This window comes from Argentina silus (assembly GCF_951799395.1).
Source record: "Argentina silus genome assembly, chromosome: Y".
Taxonomy (NCBI): domain Eukaryota; kingdom Metazoa; phylum Chordata; class Actinopteri; order Argentiniformes; family Argentinidae; genus Argentina; species Argentina silus.
This window is the reverse complement of record NC_139654.1, coordinates 32,359,011-32,384,315: the sequence shown is the minus strand read 5'-3', so window position 1 is coordinate 32,384,315 and position 25,305 is coordinate 32,359,011. Positions and strand designations below refer to the sequence as shown.

At 46.9% G+C, this 25,305-nt stretch overlaps 1 protein-coding gene across 1 annotated transcript in view; it reads left to right on the top strand.

The window, feature by feature from the left end:
• LOC310823571 (tyrosine-protein kinase ABL2-like) overlaps positions 1-25,305 on the top strand; it is a 55,774-nt gene that overhangs the window by 18,384 nt on the left and 12,085 nt on the right. The window contains exons 2-6 of the mRNA XM_083696448.1: positions 22,348-22,512; positions 23,658-23,953; positions 24,062-24,334; positions 24,561-24,645; positions 24,826-25,003. Coding sequence (XP_083552574.1) covers positions 22,348-22,512; positions 23,658-23,953; positions 24,062-24,334; positions 24,561-24,645; positions 24,826-25,003 — 997 coding nt within the window. The remainder of the gene's footprint in view (positions 1-22,347; positions 22,513-23,657; positions 23,954-24,061; positions 24,335-24,560; positions 24,646-24,825; positions 25,004-25,305) is intronic.

Sequence of the window (25,305 nt, the reverse complement as noted above, 5' to 3'; positions counted from 1 at the left end):
GCTCCTCCGTAATCTTGAAGTCTTTCGTTATCCCACGTAAAAATACAAGTAACTGGGCTGTGTCACGGACATCACAGCTCTCGCCCAAAGCTAAGGAGAAAAAGTCCAAATTTGCAATCTCACTTTGCAGCTGAAGCTCCAAATTCCCTGCGATGTCCTCGATCCTTCTCGTCACGGTTCGCCTGGACAGCGGGACTTTCTCAAATGCTTCTTTTTTCTCGGGGCATATTAGAGTCCACCAAGCACTCTTTAATGAACTCCCCCTCCGAGAATGACTTGCTGTTTTTAGCGATTTTGTGGGATATCATAAAGCTGGTCTTGGTTGCTGCCTCACTGGATGTGTGAAGCTTGGTAAAAAAGCCTTGTTGCCTCTGTAGCTTAGCTAGCAAAGCTTCTGTTGTCCGTGACCGTTCAGCATCGGTCAACTCTTTGTATTTTCCCGCGTGTTTCGTCTCGTAATGTCGATTCAAATTGTAATCCTTGAAAACGGCAATCTGCTCTCCACAAACTATACACACAGTTTTACCTCTGACTATAGTAAATAAATACTTATCAGTCCATGTTTTGTTGAAAACTCTGAATTCGGCATCGACCTTTCTTTTTTTGGCGTGACCAGACATTTTGAGTGCTATCTTGTGACAAGGTAATATCAGATACCGTCAATCAGACTCATCCCATCACACAATGTTTTACGACATGTCGAATCGAGTCATTAGGTACGCTTAAAAAATGTATAAATAAATAAAAAACAATACGTTTATTTTCTAATTTCCATTTATTCCTACGGGGGCCGGTCAACGTCAGCCAAAGGACCGTATGTGGCCTGCGGGCCGTGCTATGCCCAGGTCTGGTCTAGTGTGTAGGGTGTAATGTTTAGTGTGTACTGTGTAGGGTGTAGTCTTTAGGGTGTAGTGTCAGTGTAGTGTGTGTGTGTCTGTGTGATAATGTGTGTGTGTGTGTGTGTGGGGGGGGGGGGGGGGGTGTGTGTGTGTGAGAGAGAGGGGGGGGAGAGAGTGAGTAATGGGCAAGAGAGAGGGGGGGGGGAGAGAGTGAGTAATGGGCGAGAGAGTGAGGGGGGGGGGAAGAGAGAGAGGGGGGGGAAAGGGGTCATGGGGGGGGGAAAGAGAGAGGGGGGGGAAGGGGTCAGGGGTCATGGGTCATGGGGGGGGGGAGAAAGAGAGAGGGAGGGGGGTAAAATGGGTCATGGTAATGTTTAAAAAAAGTGTTTTCCCTTTGTCATGATGGGGTATTGTGTGAGGATTGATGGCAAAAAGAAAGAAATTTCATCTACTAGGTTATTTTATTTATTTACACATGATTCTATCTTTTCACATGGTCATTTCAGTCCATTATGGTATATTTGGTATTATTTCTGGTGTACATGCAAACAAGACATGCCTCTCTGACATGTGGAGAGTCAACATGAGGTCACACGGCTCTTTGTTTCACAAACATTTTGTTTCTATGGACATCGTTCTCATCATCATCACTGTAGTAAAATGAAAGAACTTGACTCCAGGGTTAGTTGAGGCTAGTAGACTAGTGCTGCCTTTATCAGAATGAGAAGGAGGAGGAGGCAGAAGGTGAGAGTTACTGTCATTACTAGCAAAACACAGAGGCACTTGGGGGGGAAATGAGGGATAGAGGGAGGGAGGGATAGAGGGAGGGATAGATTCGATTCGATTCCACTTGATTGTCATTGTGCAGAGTACAAGTACAGAGACAAGGAAATGCAGTTAGCGTCTAACCGGAAGTGGAAAAAAAAGCCGGAAAGTGCAATGTGAACACTATCTATCTACAGGTAGTGCAGTATATACAGTGGGGGAAATAATTATTTGATCCCCTGCTGATTTTGTTAGTTTGCCCGATTACAAAGAAATGAGCGGTCTATAATTTTTATGGTACTTTTAGTTTAACAAATAGAGACAGAATATCAACAAAGAAGTCCAGAAAAAACACATTATATAAAGTTATAAATTAATTTGCATTTGATCGAAGGAAATAAGTATTTGATCCCCAAGCAAAACATGACTTAGTACTTGGTGGAGAAACCCTTGCTGGCAAGCACAGAAGTCAGACGTTTCTTATAGTTGGTCACCAGGTTTGCACACATCTCAGGAGGGATTTTGGTCCACTCCTCTTTACAGATCCTCTCCAAATCCTGAAGGTTTCAAGGCTTTTGCTTGGCAACTCGAAGCTTCAGCTCCCTCCACAAATTTTCTATAGGATTAAGGTCTGGAGACTAGCTAGGCCACTCCATGACCTTAGTGTGCTTCTTCTTGAGCCACTCCTTTGTTGCCTTGGCTGTATGTTTTGGGTCATTGTCATGCTGGAAGACCCATCCACGACCCATCCTCAGTGCTCTGGCTGAGGGAAGGAGGTTCTCGTCCAAGATCTTACGGTACATGGCCCCGTCCATTGGCCCCTCAATGCAGTGAAGTCGTCCTGTACCCTTAGCAGAGAAACAACCCCAAAGCATAATGTTTCCACCTCTGTGTTTGACGGTGGGGATGGTGTTCTTGGGATTGTAGCGTTCAGCATTTCTCTCCCTCCAAACACGAAGAGTCGAATTTATGCCAAAGAGTTCAATTTTGGTCTCATCTGACCACATCACCTTCTCCCAAGCCTTCTCTGAATCATTTAGGTGTTCATTGGCAAACTTCAGATGGGCCTGTACATGTGCCTTCTTGAGCAGGGGGACCTTGCGGGCACTGCAGGATTTCAATCCGTTACGGTGTAGTGTGTTACCAATGGTTTTCTTGGTGACTGTGGTCCCAGCTGCCTTGAGATCATTACCAAGCTCCTCTCGTGTCGTTCTGGGCTGATCCCTCACCCTTCTCATGACCATCCTTACCCCACGAGAGGAGATCTTGCATGGAGCTACAGGCCGAGGGCGATTGATGGTTATTTTGTATTTCTTCCATTTTCTAATAATTGCACCAACAGTTGTCTCCTTCTCACCAAGCTTCTTGCTGATGGTCTTGTAGCCCATTCCAGCCTTGTGCAGGTCTACAACTCTTACGCTGATGTCCTTTGAATGTTCTTTGGTCTTGCCCATGGTGGTGGAGAGGTTGGAATGGAAGAGATTGATTCTATTGACAGGTGTCTTTTATACCCATAACAAGCAGAGATTAGGAGTACTTTTCCTAATGTGACAGGACTAATCTGTGTGCCTCATGGGCTTATAACCGGTCTGTATGAGCCAGAATTCTTGCTGATTTGTAGGGGATCAAATACTTATTTCCTTCGATCAAATGCAAATTAATTTATAACTTTCTATAATGTGTTTTTTCTGGACTTCTTTGTTGATATTCTGTCTCTATTTGTTAAACTAAAAGTACCATAAAAATTATAGACCGCTCATTTCTTTGTAATCATTCAAACTAACAAAATCAGCGGGGGATCAAATAATTATTTCCCCCACTGTATATGTATGAACAGTGACATTAGAAGCAGAATCAATAGAGAATGCAGAGAGAGAGAGAGAGGGGGGAGGGAGAGAGAGAGTGAGAGTGAGTTGGACCGGGTTGAGGGGTGTCCTTTGTGTCAGTACTCTCATCCAGCGCAATAGAACAAATATGTGAAGCCCTCCGGTTTATTGCTCAACTTTGTAGCCAGCTCCTTGTCAGTTGTCTCCACACGCAGGGTGGCAGTTCGGTGGGATAAACTCAAGTTTTCGAAATGGTTTTTGCTCTCTGGGCAAATCATCCGAGCAGTCCATACATTCCTTCAAAAGCTCCCCTTCAGAGAAAGATTTGCCAGGCATGGCAATTTTGTGAGCTAGTACATAACTTGCCTTGGTCGTGGATTCTTGAACGGTGGACTGGCATGTAAAAATGTTCTGTCGACCTTGCAAGTTTGTGACAAGTGGCTTTACTTGCCCTTTCCTGAGGAGATGGGTTGCTAGTGTAGTTAGCATGCTTGAGAAGTGGCGACTGATATTGTATTCCTTCAATACATTAATACTGTCCTGGCATATTAAACATACAGCCTTGGATCCAACATTAGTGACAATATTTCAGTCCATTCTTTGTTGAAAACTCGGCATTCAACGTCCACTTTTCTCTTTTTTGCCCCACTCATTTTTTTGTATTAACTGTCAGGTCAACATGAGTTCTGACAGAGCAGGAGCACTGAACTTCTACACTTGAGTGACAGTTAGGTGACCTCAGGCTAGGCCTGAGAGGGTTGCATATTGTTAGATATATGTGCAGTATTTCTCCCGCAGTAACACAATAGTTTCCAGGTTTGCAATGAGATGAAATAAAGAGACCTGAAGGTTGACGTCTTTTGGAGAGGGTACTTTAGTCAATGTCACAAAGAAATGATGTTTCGGGCTCTCTCTCTCTCTGGTACTCATCTCCCAGAGAAACTGTATAAACTACCCATGGGATTTGGCCTTGGAGGCCACAGGTCCTTATCCCTCTACTCCCCTTTCACTTGCACCAGGTGTTATTTAGTCTGCGTTTTATCTGTGTATTTGACAGGTTGCTACTTGGCTAGAAATGAGGGGCACATAGAATACTTGAAAATAGAATACAGAAATCATGGGACAATTCAGTCAGTTCAGACAAAACAGTCCCCCCATGATCATTTTAAACAAAGTATAATGATCAAGAATTTCCGAAATGAACAATAAAGACACCAAAACATAAAAAGTATAAAAGTATATGTAACAAGGTCCGTTAGTACACAGAGGCAGACGCAGTATAGGATTTAGGGATTGCTCCCGTTTATTCATACAGTCTCTCGTCAAAGTCCTTAGTCGGCTTTCCAGCCTCGTCAAAATCCTTAGTCGGCTTTCCAGCCTCGTCAAACGGTTCGTTCGTTCGTTCGTTCGTTCGTTTGGTCGTTACGTCTTTCTCTCTCTCTCTCTCGCCGTTCCCAGCTCACCTACTGAAATGGCAGAAGCACACACATCTTAAGCACTCGCCAACGAGACTTCATTTGCAACAGGTGTGCAACGAAGCCTCGCCGACACAACCCTGGCCACGGTCCTGTAGCTCCCTCTACAGGCCGAACGCTGCATGTCCCCCCACAGTATAAAAAACAGGAAGTATTAAAAACAGCCAGAATAAAAAGTGATTACATTCCTTCATATACTTAACACCCCCCCTGTTGTCTCTAGGACAACATCCACATACAGAATCCCCATCAGATTCTGGAACTTTATACCATTAAACCCAGGGAGGGGTGAAGGCCACTTCAGCTATACAGCTAGAAAAGTTACAACAGTTGATTATTGTACTTTGTTTTCCCACTAAAGAATAATCAAAATAAGGAAATACAAAAATGAATGATTAAAATACAAAAGATATAAAAAACAGCAAGCAATGTCATATAAAAATTAGTCACTCATACTTCTAACAAATACCAGGGTTCTCAAATGTTAATGCATACCAAGCTCTTTACCAAGCATGCCTCAGGTCAGTCTTGATGACTCTCAGTTTATTGCGCCGAAGCAATGAGGCAAACATTTTGAGCACCACACATTTCCAGAGCATGAATATGACAGATCACCAACAGACGAAGCAAGAGAGGCACCAACAGTTTCAATAGGCCCTGTAGCAAAGGAGAGGCACAAGAAAAGGGGTCCCACTCAGAGGTCGTTGGAATGTGCAGGGCAGACACAACATCTCTAATGTGTTCTATTTGCACTGCCAATTCTTGAGAATGGTCGGGAATATAGAAACAACAAGTGGAATTAATAACTGCACACAATCCCCCCTGTTGAGCATAAAGCATGTCTTGGCCCATACGATTTTGAAGTACCACTTTTCTCATCTGACAAGTCTCTTCTCCCAACATTTCTAGTGATGTTGCAGTAGCATTAGCCAACTTATCCATCTCCTCTGCCAACATCCATCAGACAGGGCAGAGTAAACACCTACAGGTGATAAAACATTGGAAACCTTGAGCATGAGTCATTTTGGATGTTGCATTAGCACTGAGTGAATGTCTAGTGCGTGCGTGTGAGTGTTGCACATAGTCAGAAGGTAGTCCTAGATGATGTAGGAGAGGAGTGTACCACTATCCCAGGAAGAACAAACCCCAGATAACAAGTCCCAAACCAGTGATAAGGTAACATTGAGTAAGCCCTTAGACCACAAACCCAATAAGTGTTCATCGTGTTGAAGCTGGGTCGGTAAGACACAACTGTGGCTGTGTTTTACACTTGCTCCGCCCAACTTGCACACTACCTTTTTCAGATTTCAGACAGAAGCGTCCCTTGAGTCGGCGTGCTAGAGTAATGGACTTGGAAGGTCCATTCCCATGTGAACACAGTGCTGTTGTACCTTTGAGGTCTGATAAATCTATGTACATTTACAACATTTAGCAGACGCCTTTATCCAAAGCGACTTACATTAGATTAGATTCAACTTTATTGTCATTGTGCAGAGTACAAGTACAGAGACAACGAAATGCAGTTAGCGTCTAACCAGAAGTGCAAAATAGCAGAAAGTGCAATGAACAGTATATACAGGTAGTGCAATATATGAGCAGTAAGTAGTGCAGTATAGTATAAGTAGTGCAGTGTAAGCAGTATATGAGTAAGCAGTAGCATTATAAGCAGAATAAATAGGTTGCAGTAAGAACAGTGTAGCAGCATATGAGCTGTATAGGTAATGCAGTCTAGCAGTATATATGTATTAACAGTAACATTAAGGTAGATAGCAGAATAAATATAAATATGGAATGCCGTATGAACAGTATAAACAGGTATGTACAGTATGTACAGATATGTGCAGTGTATTAACAGTAGTATTAAAGAAATATAGGGATATATGCATTATGAACAGTATAGACAGATATGTACAGAAGAGCAGTGGTACAGTAATAGTGCAATTGTCCGGGTGGGGGGGGGGGGGTGCAGGGGTTGGCAGGTTGTCACCTAGGTGCAGTGTTCGAGTTCAGTAGGGTGACAGCCGCAGGGAAGAAGCTACCTCTGAACCTGCTGGTTCGGGTGCGGAGAGACCTGTAGCGCCTCCCGGAGGGGAGTGGGGTGGGCATATGTCAGTCCAAACCTCAGTCAGCTGCACAGCACAGGCCCTGAGGACGCGTCCGGGGATCCCATCAGGACCAGCAGCCTTGCGTGCATTAGTCCTGCTCAGTGCCGCACACACGTCGGTGGGAGAGAGAGTGAGGGGCTGGTGATCCGCAGGGAGCACAGCCTTGATGGCCACCTCCTTGTTGTCCCTGTCAAAGTGGCCATAGAAGTGGTTCAGCTCATCAGGCAGGGAGGCGTCAACGGAGAGGGGTGAGGTGTTAGTCGGTTTGTAGTCACATTTGTCTAAAGTGAATCATCTGTAGTCATCATAAGAAAAACAAATCTATGCTAGGACCAGGGGACATTGGCAGTCACAATGCTAGAAGAAGTAAGGATTATTATTTAAAAAAATGTTTAAATGTAGATATTTTTTTTTAGGATTATTATTTACATAAGAGAAACTGCACAGGGGGTAGTGGGGATGAAGAGGTCTTTTGGAGGGACAGTCAAGTCAAGATGTAGCCTTGACTTGACTGTCCCTCCTAAAGACCTCTTCATCCCCACTACCCCCCTGTGTGGGAGGTAACATGGAATACACAGCTATTTGTAGGGCTGAGGCGTAGTGATGAGTGTTCTCTTGAGCAGCCATGGAGTAGTAGTCTTGCATCAGAGTAAAGTAAAGGGGACAGGCATTTTGGGTATTCCCAGTGCGAGAGATATTAGATTAGATTAGATTCAACTTTATTGTCATTGTGCAGAGTACAGAGACAACGAAATGCAGTTAGCGTCTAACCAGAAGTGCAAAAAAGTGCAGTGTGAACAATATATACAGGTAGTGCAGTATATGAGCAGTATAAGTAGTGGAGTATAAGTATAGGTAGTGCAGTGTAGTAGTATATGTATTAGCAGTAACATTATAAGCAGAATAAATAGAATGCAGTATGAACAGTATAAACAGATATGTACAGTATGTACAGATGTGCAGTGTATTAACAGTAGCATTAAAAAAATAAGGGTATGTGCATTATGAACAGTATAGACAGATGTGTACAGAAGAGCAGTAGTATGTAGTATAAGAGCAGTGTGTACAAGTGAGGATGCAGTATGTACAGTTTATAGTAATACGGTAAGAGTAGTGCAATTGTCCGGGGGGGTGGTGTAGGGGTTGGTAGGTTGTCACCTAGGGTGCAGAGTTAGAGTTCAGTAGGGTGACAGCCGCAGGGAAGAAGCTTCCTCTGAACCTGCTGGTTCGGGTGCGGAGAGACCTGTAGCGCCTCCCGGAGGGGAGTAGGGTGAACAGTCTGTGGTTGGGGATATGGGCATCAACATACAGACATAACATTGAGATTGGTTCATCTTTTCTGCTACCCTGTGTGCATACTGTAAGGCAACGTTTTGTGGATCCGTCTGTACCTGTAACAATATCACACTGAGGAGCACAATAGGTTGAAGCATGATGGTTAGAGTTGAGAACACAAACTGTTGTAAATATGCCACAAACGTTGTTTTTAGTCCACACACAAAACCCTGCTACCCAAATACCACAGTCTTTGTCTGTTGTCACACTTGATAGGTGACACGGTAACGTTGAAGTTCCAGGAGTGATGTCAATTGGAATTGGTGCAGCTCACAGATTTTAACTCCACCCGAAAGACAAAAAAAAATGAAAAACAGCAATAACAAGGTTCTTCTTGAAGTGTTGTTGTTTTTGCCCGAATCAAAACAATACATTTCCCTATCTGAGGTAGACCAGCATGGATGTAATGTGACATCAAATGAATGATTCCCCATTAACACCGTCTTCACCCGGAGTAGGCCCCCACAGCCGATTGCTCATGGTTCTGTAGCTCCAAGGCTTGGTCTTCCAGTATTATCAACGGGTTTACAATGACTGGCGTGTATCCATTTTGATTTCCCCTCTACTTTAACTGCTGTGTTGGTTATCAACAAAACCTGATAGGGACCTTCCCATCTAGTTTCTAATGTAACTTTTTGTGGTTTGTGTATCATAACCCATTGACCTGGTACAATAGTGTGTCCCCCTTCAGGAGGTTCTACCCACGCATCATGTACCCGCTGTTCACCAAAACATATTCAAGTTACAGTTATATAATGAATATGGGCTTAAAGTTCAGACACTCAGCTTTAATTTGAGGGTATTCATATCCAAATTGGAGGAAGGCTTTAGGAATTACAGCTCTTTAATATGTAGCCCCCTCTTTTTCAAGGGACCAAAAGTAATTGGACAATTGACTCAAAAGCTGTTTCATGGACAGGTGTGGGCTATTCCTTTGTTATTTCTTTATCAATTAAGCAGGTAAAAGGTCTGAGTTGATTCCAAGTGTGGCATTTGCATTTGGAAGCTGTGAACGCACAACATGCGGTCAAAGGAGTTCTCAATGACAGTGAAACAGGCCATCCTTAGGCTGCAAAAACCAAAAAAAGAGACCTAGCGGCAACATTAGGAGTGGCCAAATCAACAGTTTGCTACATTCTGAGAAAAAAAGAACGCACTGGTGAGCTCGGCAACACAAAAAGGCCTGGACGTCCACGGAAGACAACAGTGGTGGATGATCGCAGGATCCTTCACATGGTAAACCCCTTCACAACATCCAGCCAAGTGAAGAACACTCTCCAGGAGGTAGGCATATCATTATCCAAGTCTACCATAAAGAGAAGACTTCACAAGAGCAAATACACCACACACCACAAGGTGCAAACCACTCATAACCCTCAAGAATAGAAAGGCCAGATTAGACTTTTTCAAAAAACATCTAAAAAAGCCAGCCCAGTTCTGGAACAGCATTCTTTGGACAGATGAAACTAAGATCAACCTGTACCAGAATGAAGGGAAGAAAAAAGTATGGAGAAGGCTTGGAACTGCTCATGATCCGAAGCATGCCACATCATCTATAAAACATGGTGGAGGCAGTGTGATGGCATGGGCATGCATGGCCTGACAGGTAGGGCACTGAGATACGACTCTTTCTGCCTTTTTCCTGAAAGCTGGGTTCCACCACTGGTTGGTAAAACAATCAAATTTTGGTCGAGAGTGATGCTGGACACCAGTCCCTCAGCAAGGTATATTGCTTGTAGGGCTCGAAGGCATGCTCCAAAGCAGGCTCCAAAGCCCTAAGGCCACAGCATCCAACTTGGCTGAATAGTACCCCACAGGTCATCGTCAATCTCCGTGTTCTTGTGCGAGGATGGCGGTCATGTATCCGTCTCTCACACATACAACATGAAGAGCTGTCCATTGTCTGGTATTCCAAGAGGTGGAGCAGTGCTCAGTGCTGCTATTAACTTCTGGAATGATTGTCTTTGTTCTTCGTTCAGTTGAATTGGAGTCTTGGACTCTGGTTGACCTTTCAGCAGTTCGTTCAGGGGCTTAGATATCTCAGTGTATGCATCTACCCAGGCTCGGTTGTAGTTGCACAGCCCCAAGAAGGATCTTCTTTGGAAGGATCTTCTTTGATTTTCGTTCCGGAGTCTGTTGGATTGCTGCAGTTCGGTTTTCCGTGATGTCTCGCCTTCCCTGGGAGATCAACTGACCCAAGTAAGTCACGCTGCTACACCAATTGGCTTTGTGACCCTTTATCTGATGATGGTACAAGAGGGTCCTGAGGTCCATCACAGCGACAGCACACTCCTGTAGATTCTTCCTCTACAACATCAGAAGGATACGCCCATTCCTCACCAGAGAAGCAGCACAACTTTTGGTCCAAACACTTGTAATCTCTCGCCTTGACTCCTGCAACGCACTCTTGGCCAGACTCCCCGCCTCCGCCATCAGACCTCTGCCGCTCATCCAGAACGCCGCCGCTCGTCTGGTGTTCAACCTCCCCAAATTCTCCCATGTCACGCCCCTCCTCCGCACCCTCCACTGGCTCCCGGTAGCAGCTCGCATCAGATTCAAGACCCTGGTGCTCGCCTACCGGGTGGCAAAGGGAACAGCCCCTCCCTACTTGCAAGCAATGGTTAGCCCCCAAACCCCTGCACGATCACTCCGCTCTTCCACCTCGGCTGCCTGCCTGGCACCACCGCCTCTACGTGGATGCAGCGGCCGCGCCACTCGGTCACGGCTTTTCACTGTCCTGGCAACCCCGCTGGTGGAATGAGCTTCCCACCACTGTCAGGACTGCAGAGTTACTACCGATCCTCGCCGTAAATTGAAAACCCATCTCAGGGTACATCTTAACAGTCCTTCCTAAGACCTCTTCACCCCCACTACCCCCCTTGTACTACCCCTAACCCCAACCCTTGAGACCTCTTCACCCCCACTTTCCCCCCTGTACAAGTTCTCTCCTGTAAATAAAAAAAAATATATGTGTAGCAAGGTTCTTTTGTACACAGAGGCAGACGCAGTATCTTAGTGAGGGATTTGGTCTCGTTTATTAGCACAGTCATTCACTCTCTGGCTTTTCAGCCCGTCTCAAAGTTTTGGCGACTTTCCAGTCGTCCGTCTCGAAACCTTTTCCGTCGTTCCCAGCCCACCTACTGAAAGCAGAGGCACACACATCTTAACCATTTCGTTAAACGAGGCTTCATTCGCACCAGCTGCGCAACAAAGCCTCGTCCCCCGTGACCCTGGCCACGGTCCTGTAGCACCCTCTACAGGCCGAACGCTGCATGTCCCCCCACAATATGCCTTCTGGCATTACGACTGCCAATGGCCCCTGGTGTGAGCATTGATTACTTTGTCTTATAATGACTGTTGGATAGATGATTCACTTACTTAAACAAATGTATTTGTTGTAAGTCGCTTTGGATAAAGGCGTCTGCTAAATGCCGTAAATGTAGGTCCATCTCATGCTCCTGCTCGTCCTCTGACTCCAACATATCGTCCACATATAGGAGGATTGTGGATTTGATTAGGGCCATCTCTCTGAGGTGTTTTTTTCTTCACTGTAAAGGCGAGCCACGGTTGAACGTCCTTCGTGAGGGGGGCGGTCCAAAAAACATTCTTTATGTTGATAACACAAAAGTACTTGTGTTCAGGCTTGAGATCTTGGAAAATTTTCAGCTTGTCAATGCACTCATTGGCCACCCTGTAGTCAACGGTTAGTCGCCAAGGTCCATCCGCCTTACGAGCTGGCCACACTGGGGAATTCGAGCTGCGGTGTCTTCACCAGTATCCCTCGTCCCACCAGGTCATCAACAATTTGTTGGACTGCTGCAACTGCTTCTTTGTTGTTCTCATGTGAACGGCAGCCTGAAGAGGGCGCAATAGGGCGGCATCTGGTCAACAGCCCTCCACAGTGGCCATTATAGCTCTCTGTCGCTCTAGGGACAGCTGGGTGAATTGTTGAACAATTGGTTGAAGCATGGAGTTTGAGTTGGTTGATTGGTTTTGAGAGTAGTTTGTTTTATCCCCTCTGGGATTCCTGCCATTTTCTTTTCTTGCAGTTCTCCTTCCAGTGTCCAGGTCTTTTGCAGTAGTGACGCTCTCCTTCCCGTCTGGGTGCTCGATTTTGGTTCCTCGAGACTGCTCTGACCTTTATAGTACTTCCTGTTCCCAGGTCATGATCCAGTTGTGACAGTTTTGCCACGAGTTCGCCATAACTGGCATTTCTCCAGTCTGCACATACTGTGACAACACCCCTTCGGAGTCCCTCTCTCACTGCTTGCATCAGTTGGTGGTTTAGGGCTCCATTGATGGTCTTGTCCTTGTTGTCTGAAGTTATGGCAGGCAAGCCACTGTGTCTGACCACGTCTGACGGAAGCGTTCCTCGAAGTCAGGAAAGTACTCAGCAGCCTTCTGGAGGCACTTGGTTACCTCAGTCCAGTCAGTGGTGGTATGGGAGGCTGTAATCACCCATGCCTGAATACCTTCCCAGGCTCCAGTGATGTTCTGCAAATCTACACCCAGAATGTTCTCCACTCTTAGTCTCAAGGCTTCAATCTCTCGAGGGTTGAGCACATAGGAGTAAACCTGGAGTGCATCGATAAATGCCCCTCAGACGTTGCACCTGTTCCCAGGATTTTAGACCTGCTGTGCCTGGGTGTGACACCTCTTTTGACCAGAGTTCTCTCACAGGGCAGATGGTTGGTAGTGGAGGGGCTGGCCCCTCCTTCGTTGGCCTCCCTTTAGCTCTGTCCCTGTACTTCCAGGTTTTAGCGCATTCTGTCTCGAGCTTCACCTTGAGCACTTCAGCCCTCTCCTCTGCTTCAAGCCTGGCTTGGTCAGACTCTTCTTTCGATTCTGCCCACGCCATATCCCTCTGCTTGTTCGTGTTCCACTATGGATCCAGTCAATGCCCTGGTCCTCTGCTCTGCTTCCACTTTGGATTCAGCCAGTGCCCTGGTTTTACTTTTTTCATGCTGAAGCACTCGTTCGTGTTCCAGTGTAATGTGGAAGTCTTTTCTTGCACAAATCACTCCTACCACAATCAATGACCATTGATGTTTTTCCTCTCCAGCTTTCATACACTGAATTTGGAGCGGCATTGCCTCCTTTTTCAGTCGTGGGCTTATCAATGCTATTTTCCTCAAGTAGCATTTTTAGTTTTAGTTTTAACACTAGTTGTGATCAATTACTGGAATAAAACAATAGTTAACCGACTGACAGGATAACAAGACAAAGAAATAACGGACTGACAGATAAACAGGATGTTTTGTAGTTAACCAACACAGCAGATTGTACAATACAGAAAATACAGAATTCGGACAGTGAAAGCACAGTATTCACAGTATTCTTCTTACTATTGCAGGTTTCAGATTTAGGATAGATTCAAGAATGAATATATACCAGGTAAATAGTGACTCATAACCTTAAAAGAATTAACAGATATATGGATAACCTGTTTTAATGACGACTTTCGAGTGACAACTCCACTATTCCAAGTGAAGGTTTAACATCAGTCACACTTTTTTCACTCATGCGTGTATGCTTGTTTGGGATTGCGCAAGAGGACTCACCGAGGCTTTTACAGCAGAAAGGAGAGTCTGGGAATCTGGCGGGAGGGGTGCCAGGCTCTCATCGGTCTCCACACAGTAGTTTTGACCCAACTCCCGGGAACAGGGTGCACGCAGTTGGGGTCAATCACTCCTGGTTTCTGGTCTGGTTCTGGTGAGGTTATCTCTGGGCAATCCGGGTCATCACAGCACCAAGTTGTTAGATATATGTGAAATTTCTTCCGCAGCAACACAATAGTTTCAAGGTTTGCCATGAGATAAAGAGATCTGAAAGTTGACTTCTTTTGGCAAGGGTACTTTATTCAATGTTACAAAGAAATGATGTTTCAGGCTTGCAGGTTTTCTCTCTCTCTCTCTCTCTCTGATACTCCATTTCCAAGAGAAACTACCCATGGGATTTGGCCTTGGAGGTCACAGGTCCTTATCCCTCTACTCCCCTTTCTCCAGCACCAGGTGTTATTTAGTCTGCGTTGTGTATTTGAGTGAGGGGCACATGGAAAACTTGAAAATAGAATCCAGAAATCATGGCACAATTCTTACAATAGAAAGCAGGGCCATTTACTGGATATCTGTTTGTGGGGGGACATGCAGCGTTCGGCCTGTAGAGGGAGCTACAGGACCGTGGCCAGGGTTATGAAAACGAGGCTGGTTGCGCACCTGTTGCGAATGAAGCCTCGCTAACGAAAGGGTTTAAGATGTGTGTGCCTCTGCTTTTGAAAAAAGGACGGCAACTGGAAAGTTGCCGAGTGCATGGAGGGCTGAAAAGCAATCATCACAAAAACGTTATGAATAAACGGGACCTTTTCCTCACCACACCACTGCGTCTGCCTCTGTGTGTCACGGACATTGTTACATTTGGCGCCCAACGTGGGGCACAGAGATGGAGGCGTTAAGCACGGCCATCGGAAAGATGGCCCTCGTATTGGAGCGGCAGGCCCACCTCCAGCACGAGCAGCAGTCTGCGATGGGAGAGATGGCGACGGCGAGGGCTGAGGACCGTGCCCTCCTCCGGGAGCTCGTCGGGGCCATCAAAGCGGGACCGTCGCCCGGGTCGCCACAAGGTCCCCCCAAGGTACACCTCCAGAAGATGGGGGACCTGGACGACCCGGAGGCGTTCCTGGCGGTGTTCGAGGGGACGGCGAGGATCTCGCGGTGGCCGGACGGCGAGTGGGCGTATCATCTGCTGCCCCTCCTGTCGGGCGAGGCGCAGCTCGCTGCCCACAGCCTGCCAACGGCCGACCAGCGGGACTATCCCTCCCTCGCCCGGGCGATTCGAGACCGCCTGGGCCTCACCCCGGAGGAACACCGTTGCCGGTTCCGGGCCCTGACGATGGAGGAGGGGAGCCGGCCCTTTGCCTACGCCCAGCGGCTGCGGGACAGCGCGCAGTCCATGATCCAGGAGCGCCTGGTTCGACCGGGGGCATTGTTAAAGGCATCGAGGGTGTTGGTGAAGTGTGTGCATGGGGACATTCACGAATATCCTGTGGTCTTGATCGAGATTCATTTTGAGGGGAAAAAGCATAGTGTACAGGCGGCGGTTAGCCCGCGCCTCACGCATCCCCTTATTCTGGGTGTAGATTGGGAGGGGTTTCCTCAAGCGGTAAAACGGGCTACCGGGGTGCGTGCACGACAGAGAGGGAGGTGTGAGGCGTGTAATGTGCTCTGTGCTGAGGCGGTGCCTCGCGACACTGCCGAGGAGCCGGAGCCGGCGGGGGGGGGTCTCAACCCGAGATTTCCCCGCCGAACTATCTGCTGCTAGGTGACTTCCCCCTCGAGCAGTCTCGTGACGAGACCCTACGATCGGCCTATGACCAAGTGATAGCGATTGGTACGGCCAGACACAGTACGCGCCCACCCCTATTTCGCGATTAACAGCGACAGGTTGTACCGAGTAAGTCGTGACTCACATAGCCAGGAGGAAGTAACCCAGTTGTTGGTTCCCCGTAGCCGCCGGGAAATGGTCTTCCAGGCGGCTCATTTCAACCCCATGGCAGGCCATTTAGGGTATGATAAGACACTAAACCGTATAATGGCTCGATTTTATTGGCCGGGAATTCGGGCAGAGGTGCGTAGGTGGTGCGCTTCTTGTCGCGAATGTCAGTTGGTAAATCCCCCAGCCATTCCACGGGCCCCCTTGCGGCCCTTATCATTGGTCGAGAACCCATTCGACCGCATTGCCATGGATATTATCGGGCCATTTGATCGGTGTACACAGGGATATCGATTTGTGTTGGTCTTGATAGATTACGCAACCCGATACCCTGAGGCAATACCGCTGCGCAATATTTCTGCCAGGAGTGTAGCGCAGGCATTGTTTCAAGTAATCTCTCACGTGGGAATCCCGAAAGGGATTCTCACCGACCAGGGCACTAATTTTATGTCACGCACTCTCGGGGAACTATATGGGTTGTTGAACATCAAGGCGGTTCGAACCAGTGTTTACCACCCAGCCACTGATGGCCTTTGTGAGCGGTTCAATCGGACCTTGAAATCAATGATCCGGAAATTTGTACACGAGGATAGTCGGAATTGGCATAAATGGCTAGATCCCCTGCTGTTTGCGGTACGGGAAGTCCCCCAAGCTTCCACCGGGTTTTCCCCGTTTGAATTACTCTACGGGCGTAAGCCCCGGGGTGTCCTAGACCTTCTTAAAGAAAATTGGGAGGAAGGGTCTAGCGACAGTAAAAGTGAGATCCAATACGTCCTGGACTTGCGCACAAAGCTCCATGCCCTAGGGGTTATTTCACGCGAGCATTTGCAGCAAGCCCAGGAGCGTCAAAAGCGCCTATACGACAGGGGAACTAACCTGCGAGAATTTACACCGGGAGACAAGGTGCTCGTACTGTTACCCACCTCCAGCACAAATTACTCGCGAAGTGGCAAGGGCCGTTTGTGGTCACACGTCGCATGGGGGACGTGGATTATGAGGTAGTACGCTCGGACCGGGGGGATAGCTTGCAGGTGTATCACGTAAATCTCCTAAAAAAATTGAACGACGTGGTCACTGTTGCTCTGGCTACAATAATTCCAGAGAGAGATGAGTTCGGACCGGAAGTCCCAAAATCAAAAGTTAGCACTCCGGTCGGTATTGATAACCATCTCTCTGCTAGCCAGGCCACGGACGTTGCAGATTTGCAAGCTCAGTTCGCCGACGTGTTCTCTCCCCTGCCCTGATTTTAAGGCCTGGGAGCAGTGCTGACCCAGCAGGTGGAGGGGGCTGACCGGCCGGTGCTGTACCTGAGCCGCAAACTGTCGGAGAGGGAGGGCCGGTACAGCACGGTGTACCTGGCCATCAAGTGCCTGGCCATCAAGTGGGCGGTCGGCGCCCTCCGCTACTACCTGCTGGGTCGCGCTTTCACCCTCTACTCCGACCATGCTCCCCTTCAGTGGCTCCACCGCATGAAGGATGTGAACGCGAGGATCACCCGGTGGTATCTCGCGTTGCAGCCCCTGCTTTTGAAAAAAGGACGGCAACTGGAAAGTTGCCGAGTGCATGGAGGGCTGAAAAGCAATCATCACAAAGACTTTATGAATAAACGGGACCTTTCTCTCACCACACCACTGCGTCTGCCTCTGTGTGTCACGGACATTGTTACACTGTTATACAGCAGGGGAAAACTATGTTTATTGACACGGAAATATGCAGTGATAAAAAAATATTTTAACGCTGAGGGAGGGTTCGCAGGCCGGACTAAAGTACCTGTACCGGTCCATGTGTGGGTTTCGGGTGGGGTGGTTAGGGGCTAGTTTGGGGTGCAGGGTGGAGGAGTTAGGGATGGTGGCGGTGTTGGTGGTGAGCTGCTGTTTGCTTCTGTCACCACTGGGTGTGTGTGTGTGTGTGCGCGCTTGTGTCATAAACATTGATTATGGCAGTGGACTTTGTTATGTTGGCCTATACTCTGTGATGGTTAATTAATTATTCATCCTCTCTTCTCCTCCTCTCCTCTCTTTACTCCTCCACTCTCCTCTCCTTGCCTCTCCTCCCCTATCCTCCTCTCTCCGCCTGTTTTTTAAAGTGTGTTGTTGAAAGAATTCATAAGATTGTGATGCAAAGGAAACTTAACATTAAAGTCTACGTAGGTTCAGGCAGGGCACTTTCAAGACAGAGCAGCTGGCCGTCAGGTCACTGGCATGCGTCAGGTGTCGGACAGCTGAACCCACCAATGAAAGAAGCAAACGCATGTTCACAGGCCTAGGCTGAGTTGCTACACTCCACCATGCTACACTCCACCATTCTTAAGCAGTGTTTTCGCCACTGGCTATGTGAGTACATGTGAGTACTTCCTCTCAAGAGGTTAGGAGTTAAGAAGTACCACATATTTAATTAAATACATGATGTTCACAGTTCATCCATTCCTGCTTTTGGAAATCCTGTTCTTTATTCTTCAAAATACTGTTGTGTCAGGATGTCGTGAACCTTCCTGCTATTCTGGTTTGTCATCCCCACCGATGAAATTCGAAGAGGGGGTTTATGACTCAGTCTCTGTCCATCGTATGTCAAGTTCTTCTCCGACATCACTGGGACAAATTTAAATTAAACTCAGGTGTATGATGGGTCTTGCATACAGATGAGACATTTACGACAATCACTGATTGGCCCAAAACATTTACAGTCATGAGAAAAAGTTAGGACACCCCCCAAAATATTAAGTTATTCTCTTAAAAATATGGACATATCAATATGTTATCTTCTTTCTAACAATGTCTATAGATAAAGGGGATGTAATTGAACAAAAAACTATGAAAATGTAACTTTGTAATCATTTATTTAACGAAAAATTAACAATAATGCCAATTCCTACTGAGGAAAAAGTTAGGACACCCTATGCCCTAATAGCTAGTATTGCCCCCCTTGGCTGAAATAACCTCAATTAGACGTTTCTTATAACTGTCTACAGGTCTCTGACATCAATTGGGAGAAAGTTTTTCCCACTCCTCCTTGCAGAATTCTTTCAGCTGTGTGATGTTCGAGGGGTGTCTTGCATGCACAGCCAGTTTCAAATCAATCCACAGCATCTCAATAAGATTAAGATCCGGGCTTTGATTTGACCATTCCAGAACTCTCAATTTATTTTTCTTGAGTCATTCCTTGGTAGATTTACTGGAATGTTTTGGGTCATTGTCATGTTGCATGGTCCACATCTGCTTCAGCTTCAACTTTCGAACAGATGGTCTCACATTTTCCTCAAGCACCCTCTGATACAATACAAAATTCATAGTGGATTCTATGATGGTGAGCTGACCAGGCCCTGCTGCAGAAAAGCAGCCCCAAATCATGACATTTCCACCCCCATGCTTCACAGTTGGTATGAGGTTCTTGTTCTCAAATGCTGTCTTGGTTTTGCGCCAAACATGTCTACTCTTACTGTGCCCAAATAGTTCAACTTTGGATTCATCTGTCCAAAGCACATTGTTCCAGAAGTTCTGGTCTTTCTCTAGGTGTTCTCTGGCAAACTTTAGTCTTGCCCTGATGTTTTTTTTTGACAGCAGGGGTTTCCTCCTTGCACACCTCCCATGTAATGCAAACTTGTTCAGTCTCTTTCTTATGGTGGATGCATGTACTTTGACATCAATTGTGGCAAGAGATACCTGTAGGTCTCGTGATGACATTCTGGGATTGTTGGAGACTTCTTTAAGCATCTTTCGGTCAGCTCTTAGGCTGAACTTGCTTGGGCGGCCTGACCTGGCCATGTTGGTGGTGGTTTTAAATGTTCTCCACTTGTAAATTATTTTCCGGACAGTGGAATGGCCAATTTCGAATAGTTTGGAGATCTTTTTATATCCCTTCCCAGACTCATATGCATCTACAATTTTTCTTCTGAAGGCCTCAGAGAGCTCTTTTGATCTCGCCATGGTGATGCAACTCACTTCAACAATCAAGAGCAAACCAAACTAAATATCTGAGGTTTAAATAGGACAGGCTCCTCCAAAATCCTCTGTAACGATGTTCTAATCATTTGCACCTGATGTGGTGCTCTTTATTATAATTTTAGGCATTTTAAGTGGAACTAAATGTAGGGGTGTCCTAACTTTTTCCTCACAAGAAGATTGCATTTCTATTAATTACATTTTACCAATAACTTTTTAAATAATTTGTTTCAGTTGTATTTGTTTAGTTATATTACCTCAATTTTTCAATATTGTTCAAATGAATATCAAATGTCCATATGTTTGAATATGTTGAAGAAGACAAAGGTTTTCATAGGGTGTCCTAATTTTTTCTCATGACTGTATGAACGACAGTGAAGATGCGTTCTTGCCTTTTAGAGTTGTATAGGAGTTTGAGGTGCCATCATCAACATGTCATAGGGTGTTGGGGAAGCTAGAAGTGTAGCAATGGACTAGGCATTCGATTTTTTGTATAAGAATCAACACAGCTGTAGAGCAAGACTGATGGATATTGGCTTGCATATTTTGTCTAGCTATTGGTGAAACTGTGTTAGGACATATTTCATTCAATATGGAGTTAGTATGTTAGTAGCTATTGGTCACAGAGGCACTATGAGAGAAGCCTCCCTGTGCACAACACAGCACTGTTTCACTTAGCCAACAGTGTGTCAGAGGTTTATGGATTAACATCTTGCTTCATTTACATGTTTTCCTTTTTTCTTTAGGGGCGCTACATCTTTGTGGGGGAAGACAATGGTGTTGTTCGACATGCACTTGCCTGTGTTGACGTGCGCGTCGGGTTGCGATGCAGCTCTTCTATTTGTTTTGGGGTCCTAACAACCTTGGTTTAGAGCATAGTGCGAATTTATCCTGTTCTAGGTGCCTGGATGCTGGCCTGCCAATGCCCTTCCCCCCCTTTTAGATATGGTTTGATTAAATACTAAAGGGGTTGCATTCCATGTGTTCAAGGCTGCTCTTACATGTGATGGGGCGGCAAAGACTACAGAACTACAGCCTCCAAGGCTCAGATGGCAGGTTTTCTGTCAGCTGCGGGCATGATCCCTGCAGTATAGATCGTTCGGCGCTGCCACTCAGCAGCATCAACCTTCGAGGCATCGACGGCTACCCTGATGAGATGGCACACATACATATACCCACACAGGCACACATACTCTGCCAGGCACACACTGGCATGTACGCATGCACACACTCACACGCACTCACGCACGCACGTTGTGGGAGCCTGGTCGATAGGCGCAACAGTGGGTCAACCAATGAGAATAAGAACAGGCAGAAACAGGGGTTGCGGTGAAATCAACTTAGGGTTTTTATTTACAAGGTGCGGGAAAAAGGGAGAGGCGAAAGGCAACTCAAATCTTCACCGGGTTGGCGGTTGGCGTTACGGCGCTCTGCCTGGTTCTTCCTGTGATGAGAGAGAGAGACAGGCCAAAGTTAGTCGGATATCGGGTCCCTGCCACTGACCTCTTCGCCCCAGCTCGGCTTCGTCTTCCTCCGGTTGGTTGGGGGTTCCTCTCCGGCTTCCAGGCTTTCTCTCACGTTTCGGTATGAGACTGGCTTAGCGGGTATCTGGTCTCGACTCGTTCCTCCAGCCAGTCTCTCTTCAGCTTGTCCTGGGGAGTATAAAAGGCCTCAGGATCGCAGAGCTAACTCAGCACACCTGTGAGCGGTAAGCTGAGTCATCTGATTGGGGCGGAGTCTCCAGGACATAGAACTGGGATAGTACCTCCCATCCACCACTACACCCCCTGGCTGCCTTTGCCTGCCCCGGTGGCCACCAGGTGTCTCTGTGGGGCACTGCTCACCGGCTGGGCCATCACAACGTGCACAAACACACACTTTCTCCTCAGCATCATAAGAATGTCAAGTGGATGAAATAAAAAAGACAGTGTCAGCACAAGCGCTGAGTACATATAATGTATACATGGAGATGTGATGGCGTGCAGCAATTAACAGCCTGCTTACAGGCCGATGGGTCGATGTCCTCAATAGCACACAACGTTTACATTAGATTGAATTATAAGAAATACTGAAGCCCAAGGAACTGAGTAATGTATGATATAGAGACATGATGGCAATGTTTGTACAGTTGTTGGATGTAAGAGCAAGTTGTGAAGTGATGTAACAGTTATTCATTGCAGGTGGTAGCCGGGTACTGATTGCGTAGTAAAAGTAGAATGACCAGGCAGATCTCGATAATCATCCATGGTGGGTAGCAGACGTGCTCTGTGAACGAGGAATTAGCACAGAACCATGAGGTTGTTTCTTGACATCCCCTGGCCAATCCTGAAACGTGCAGGGAAGGGATGATGAATCAGCAGTTGGGAAAGGCTCTCTGTGGTTGAGTCATTGAGAGACAGCCTTTGGTGTGTGTGTGCGTGTGTCTGTGCGCATGCGCGTGTGTGTGTGTACTCAGTCAATTAGCAGTGTTTATTGTTTGCCCGTGCAGTGTATGTATATTCAAGGTGAGATTTCCACAGGCTTTTGACAGAGAGTGATGACTCTTAATTAACCTTTTCACTTCTCCCTCTCTCCAGAGGCCCTCCACCGGCCCTTCGGCCTGGACTCGGCAGCGTTGACGGAGGCGGTCCGCTGGAGCTCCAAGGAGAACCTGCTTGGCGCCGCCGAGAGTGACCCAAACCTCTTTGTTGCACTTTACGACTTTGTCGCCAGTGGCGACAACACACTGAGCATCACCAAAGGTATGTAGCGACACAGAGAGTTCCTGTATCCATGGTTACGCAACAGTTACTCAACAGATACTCTGGTATCATATATTCGTCCTGTATTGTCTACCACTCCTTGAGGGTGACTCCTAGCCAGAGGTATGGCCAGCCAGGCAGTAGCAGCCGAGAACAGAGTGTTGCTCATGAGGAAGTTGAGTGTTTCAGTGTTTCCTCTACCGTTGTAAAGATGGGGTGCCCTGCCTGAGGCCTCGGACACACCAAAGTATACTATCTGTTTGGAGTGGGCGATATGGCCTAAATGTCATATCACAATATTTTCCACACTCCACACTGAACAATAACGATATCATATCACGATACACATATAATTGAACTTTTTGACCTTCTCAACAAAAAAAGTGGATGATAAACTGCAGGATAGAAGTGCAAAAATGCAGGATAAACAGTTTGCTACATAGGACCTTTTTCCTACATAGGACCTACAATCTTTTTTCAAGTCAGTCAGGAACAACATTAAAACAAATGACAGTGCAAAAATGCAGGATAGATAAATAATAAGAGCTGAATTAAACAACAAAATGAAAATGGGTAGTTCCACTTTAGGGATGCTTACTCCCACATGTTTCAAATAACAAAAAAAACGTATCACGTATTTGTGCAGACTAGTTCCATCTCTCACAGGTTATGGGCCAGAAAAACTAGCTTATCAACAGTCTCTGGTTTCAGTGTTGACTTGTGGCATGTGACAATGTTGCCACCAGTGCTAAACTATGGCACTAGTTATCTCTCTCCATCATGCTTTTTTGTCATAGGGACAACCAGCGGAGAATTATGCTTTTAGTGATGTGTGGGTGGGTGTGGACTGCTGAGTTTTCAAACACGTGCCGCTGCTGGGGTTGCCTGCTGCCCGCATTCTGTTGCTTTCATCATATTTTCGCGGACATGATTTATTTTTAGGGGATGGAAGAGGTTGGTCGTCTTACCTCCTTTCTCAGTCACAGGCCGCCGGCATAGCTTGCAGATGATACTGTCTTTGGTTTAGTGTGATTGGTTGAGGTTGGATATTTTGAATCCAAACCAGTTCCAAATTAAAGACGAAGCAAGAGTTTATTTTGGAGGCTTGAAATGTTTAACATTGACTACCCCCCCCCCCCCCCAAGGAGAGAAGCTGCGTGTCATAGGCTACAACCAGAATGGCGAGTGGAGCGAGGTGCGCTCTAAGAACGGCCAGGGCTGGGTGCCCAGCAACTACATCACGCCCGTCAACAGCCTTGAGAAGCACAGCTGGTACCATGGGCCCGTGTCCCGCAGCGCCGCAGAGTACCTGCTCAGCAGCCTCATCAACGGCAGCTTCCTGGTCCGGGAGAGCGAGAGCAGCCCCGGCCAGCTGTCCATCTCCCTACGGTACGAAGGCCGGGTCTACCACTACCGGATCAACACCGCCTCGGACGGCAAGGTGGGTTAGATACAGCGCACACACGCACAGATACTGTACATACATACACACACGCGTCATGTTTATTTGCCACTCTGTCAATCTGGATGTGGTATTCCCTCCCCCTAGGTGTACGTGACTGCGGAGAGCCGCTTTGCCACGCTGGCTGAGCTGGTGCACCACCACTCCACTGTGGCGGACGGCCTGGTCACCACCCTCCACTACCCCGCCCCCAAGTGCAACAAGCCCACCGTCTACGGCGTGTCGCCCATCCACGACAAGTGGGAGATGGAGCGCACGGACATCACCATGAAGCACAAGCTGGGGGGAGGGCAGTATGGGGAGGTGTACGTGGGGCTCTGGAAGAAATACAACCTCACTGTGGCCGTCAAAACACTCAAGGTTAGTGTGTGTGTCTGTGTGAGCGCGTGCCTGTGTGTACAGTATCTGTGTGGTGTTCAGCTAGCTAGCTGTGTCATTTAATATTATCATGGCGTCTCTGTTTGGCTGAAGCTGTAGCCTTTCATGTAATGTGAATTGTGAATGAGTGGCGGTGTTTAGTGGTGATAGATTGTGGTACTACATGGGTTGTGGTGTGTGTGTGTGTGTGTGTGTGTGTGAGAGACAGGAAGACACAATGGAGGTGGAGGAGTTCCTGAAGGAGGCAGCCGTCATGAAAGAGGTGAAACACCCCAACCTGGTGCAGCTGCTAGGTCAGTATTATACACATTTGGTTAATATAGATACATACATACGTACGTACGTACGTACATACATAGATAGCTGTATATACAATCTTAACTCTCATTATACAGATACTAGCGGTATGATTAAAATGTGTGTGTGTGTGTGTGTGTGTGTGCTTCCGTGTACGTGTCTGTTGGTCCATCTAGGTGTGTGCACACTGGAGCCCCCATTCTACATCGTGACAGAGTACATGCCCCACGGTAACCTGCTGGACTACCTGAGGGAGTGTGACCGGGAGGAGACCAACGCTGTGGTGCTGCTCTACATGGCCACGCAGATCTCCTCAGCCATGGAGTACCTGGAGAAGAAGAACTTCATCCACAGGTGAGACACTCACACAGACAGAGATAGAATAGATCTCTATGGACATAGCCATGTTTCCAAACAGGATTGATAGATAAATATAGAAAAGGACTTGATTTCATTTAATAGGGCCTGAAACTCACTTTTTGGTCAGCCGCTATGACTGGTCAATGAGAAACAGGGGAGGCTGGTGGAGGTAGAAATCGGAGGACGGGCTCATTGTAATGCATGGATGTAATGACCGGTGAGAGACTCTAAGACAGGAGACTCAGGACAGAACGTTTTTTTGTTTTGTTTTTCTGTAGTTTTCCTATGCTTGATGA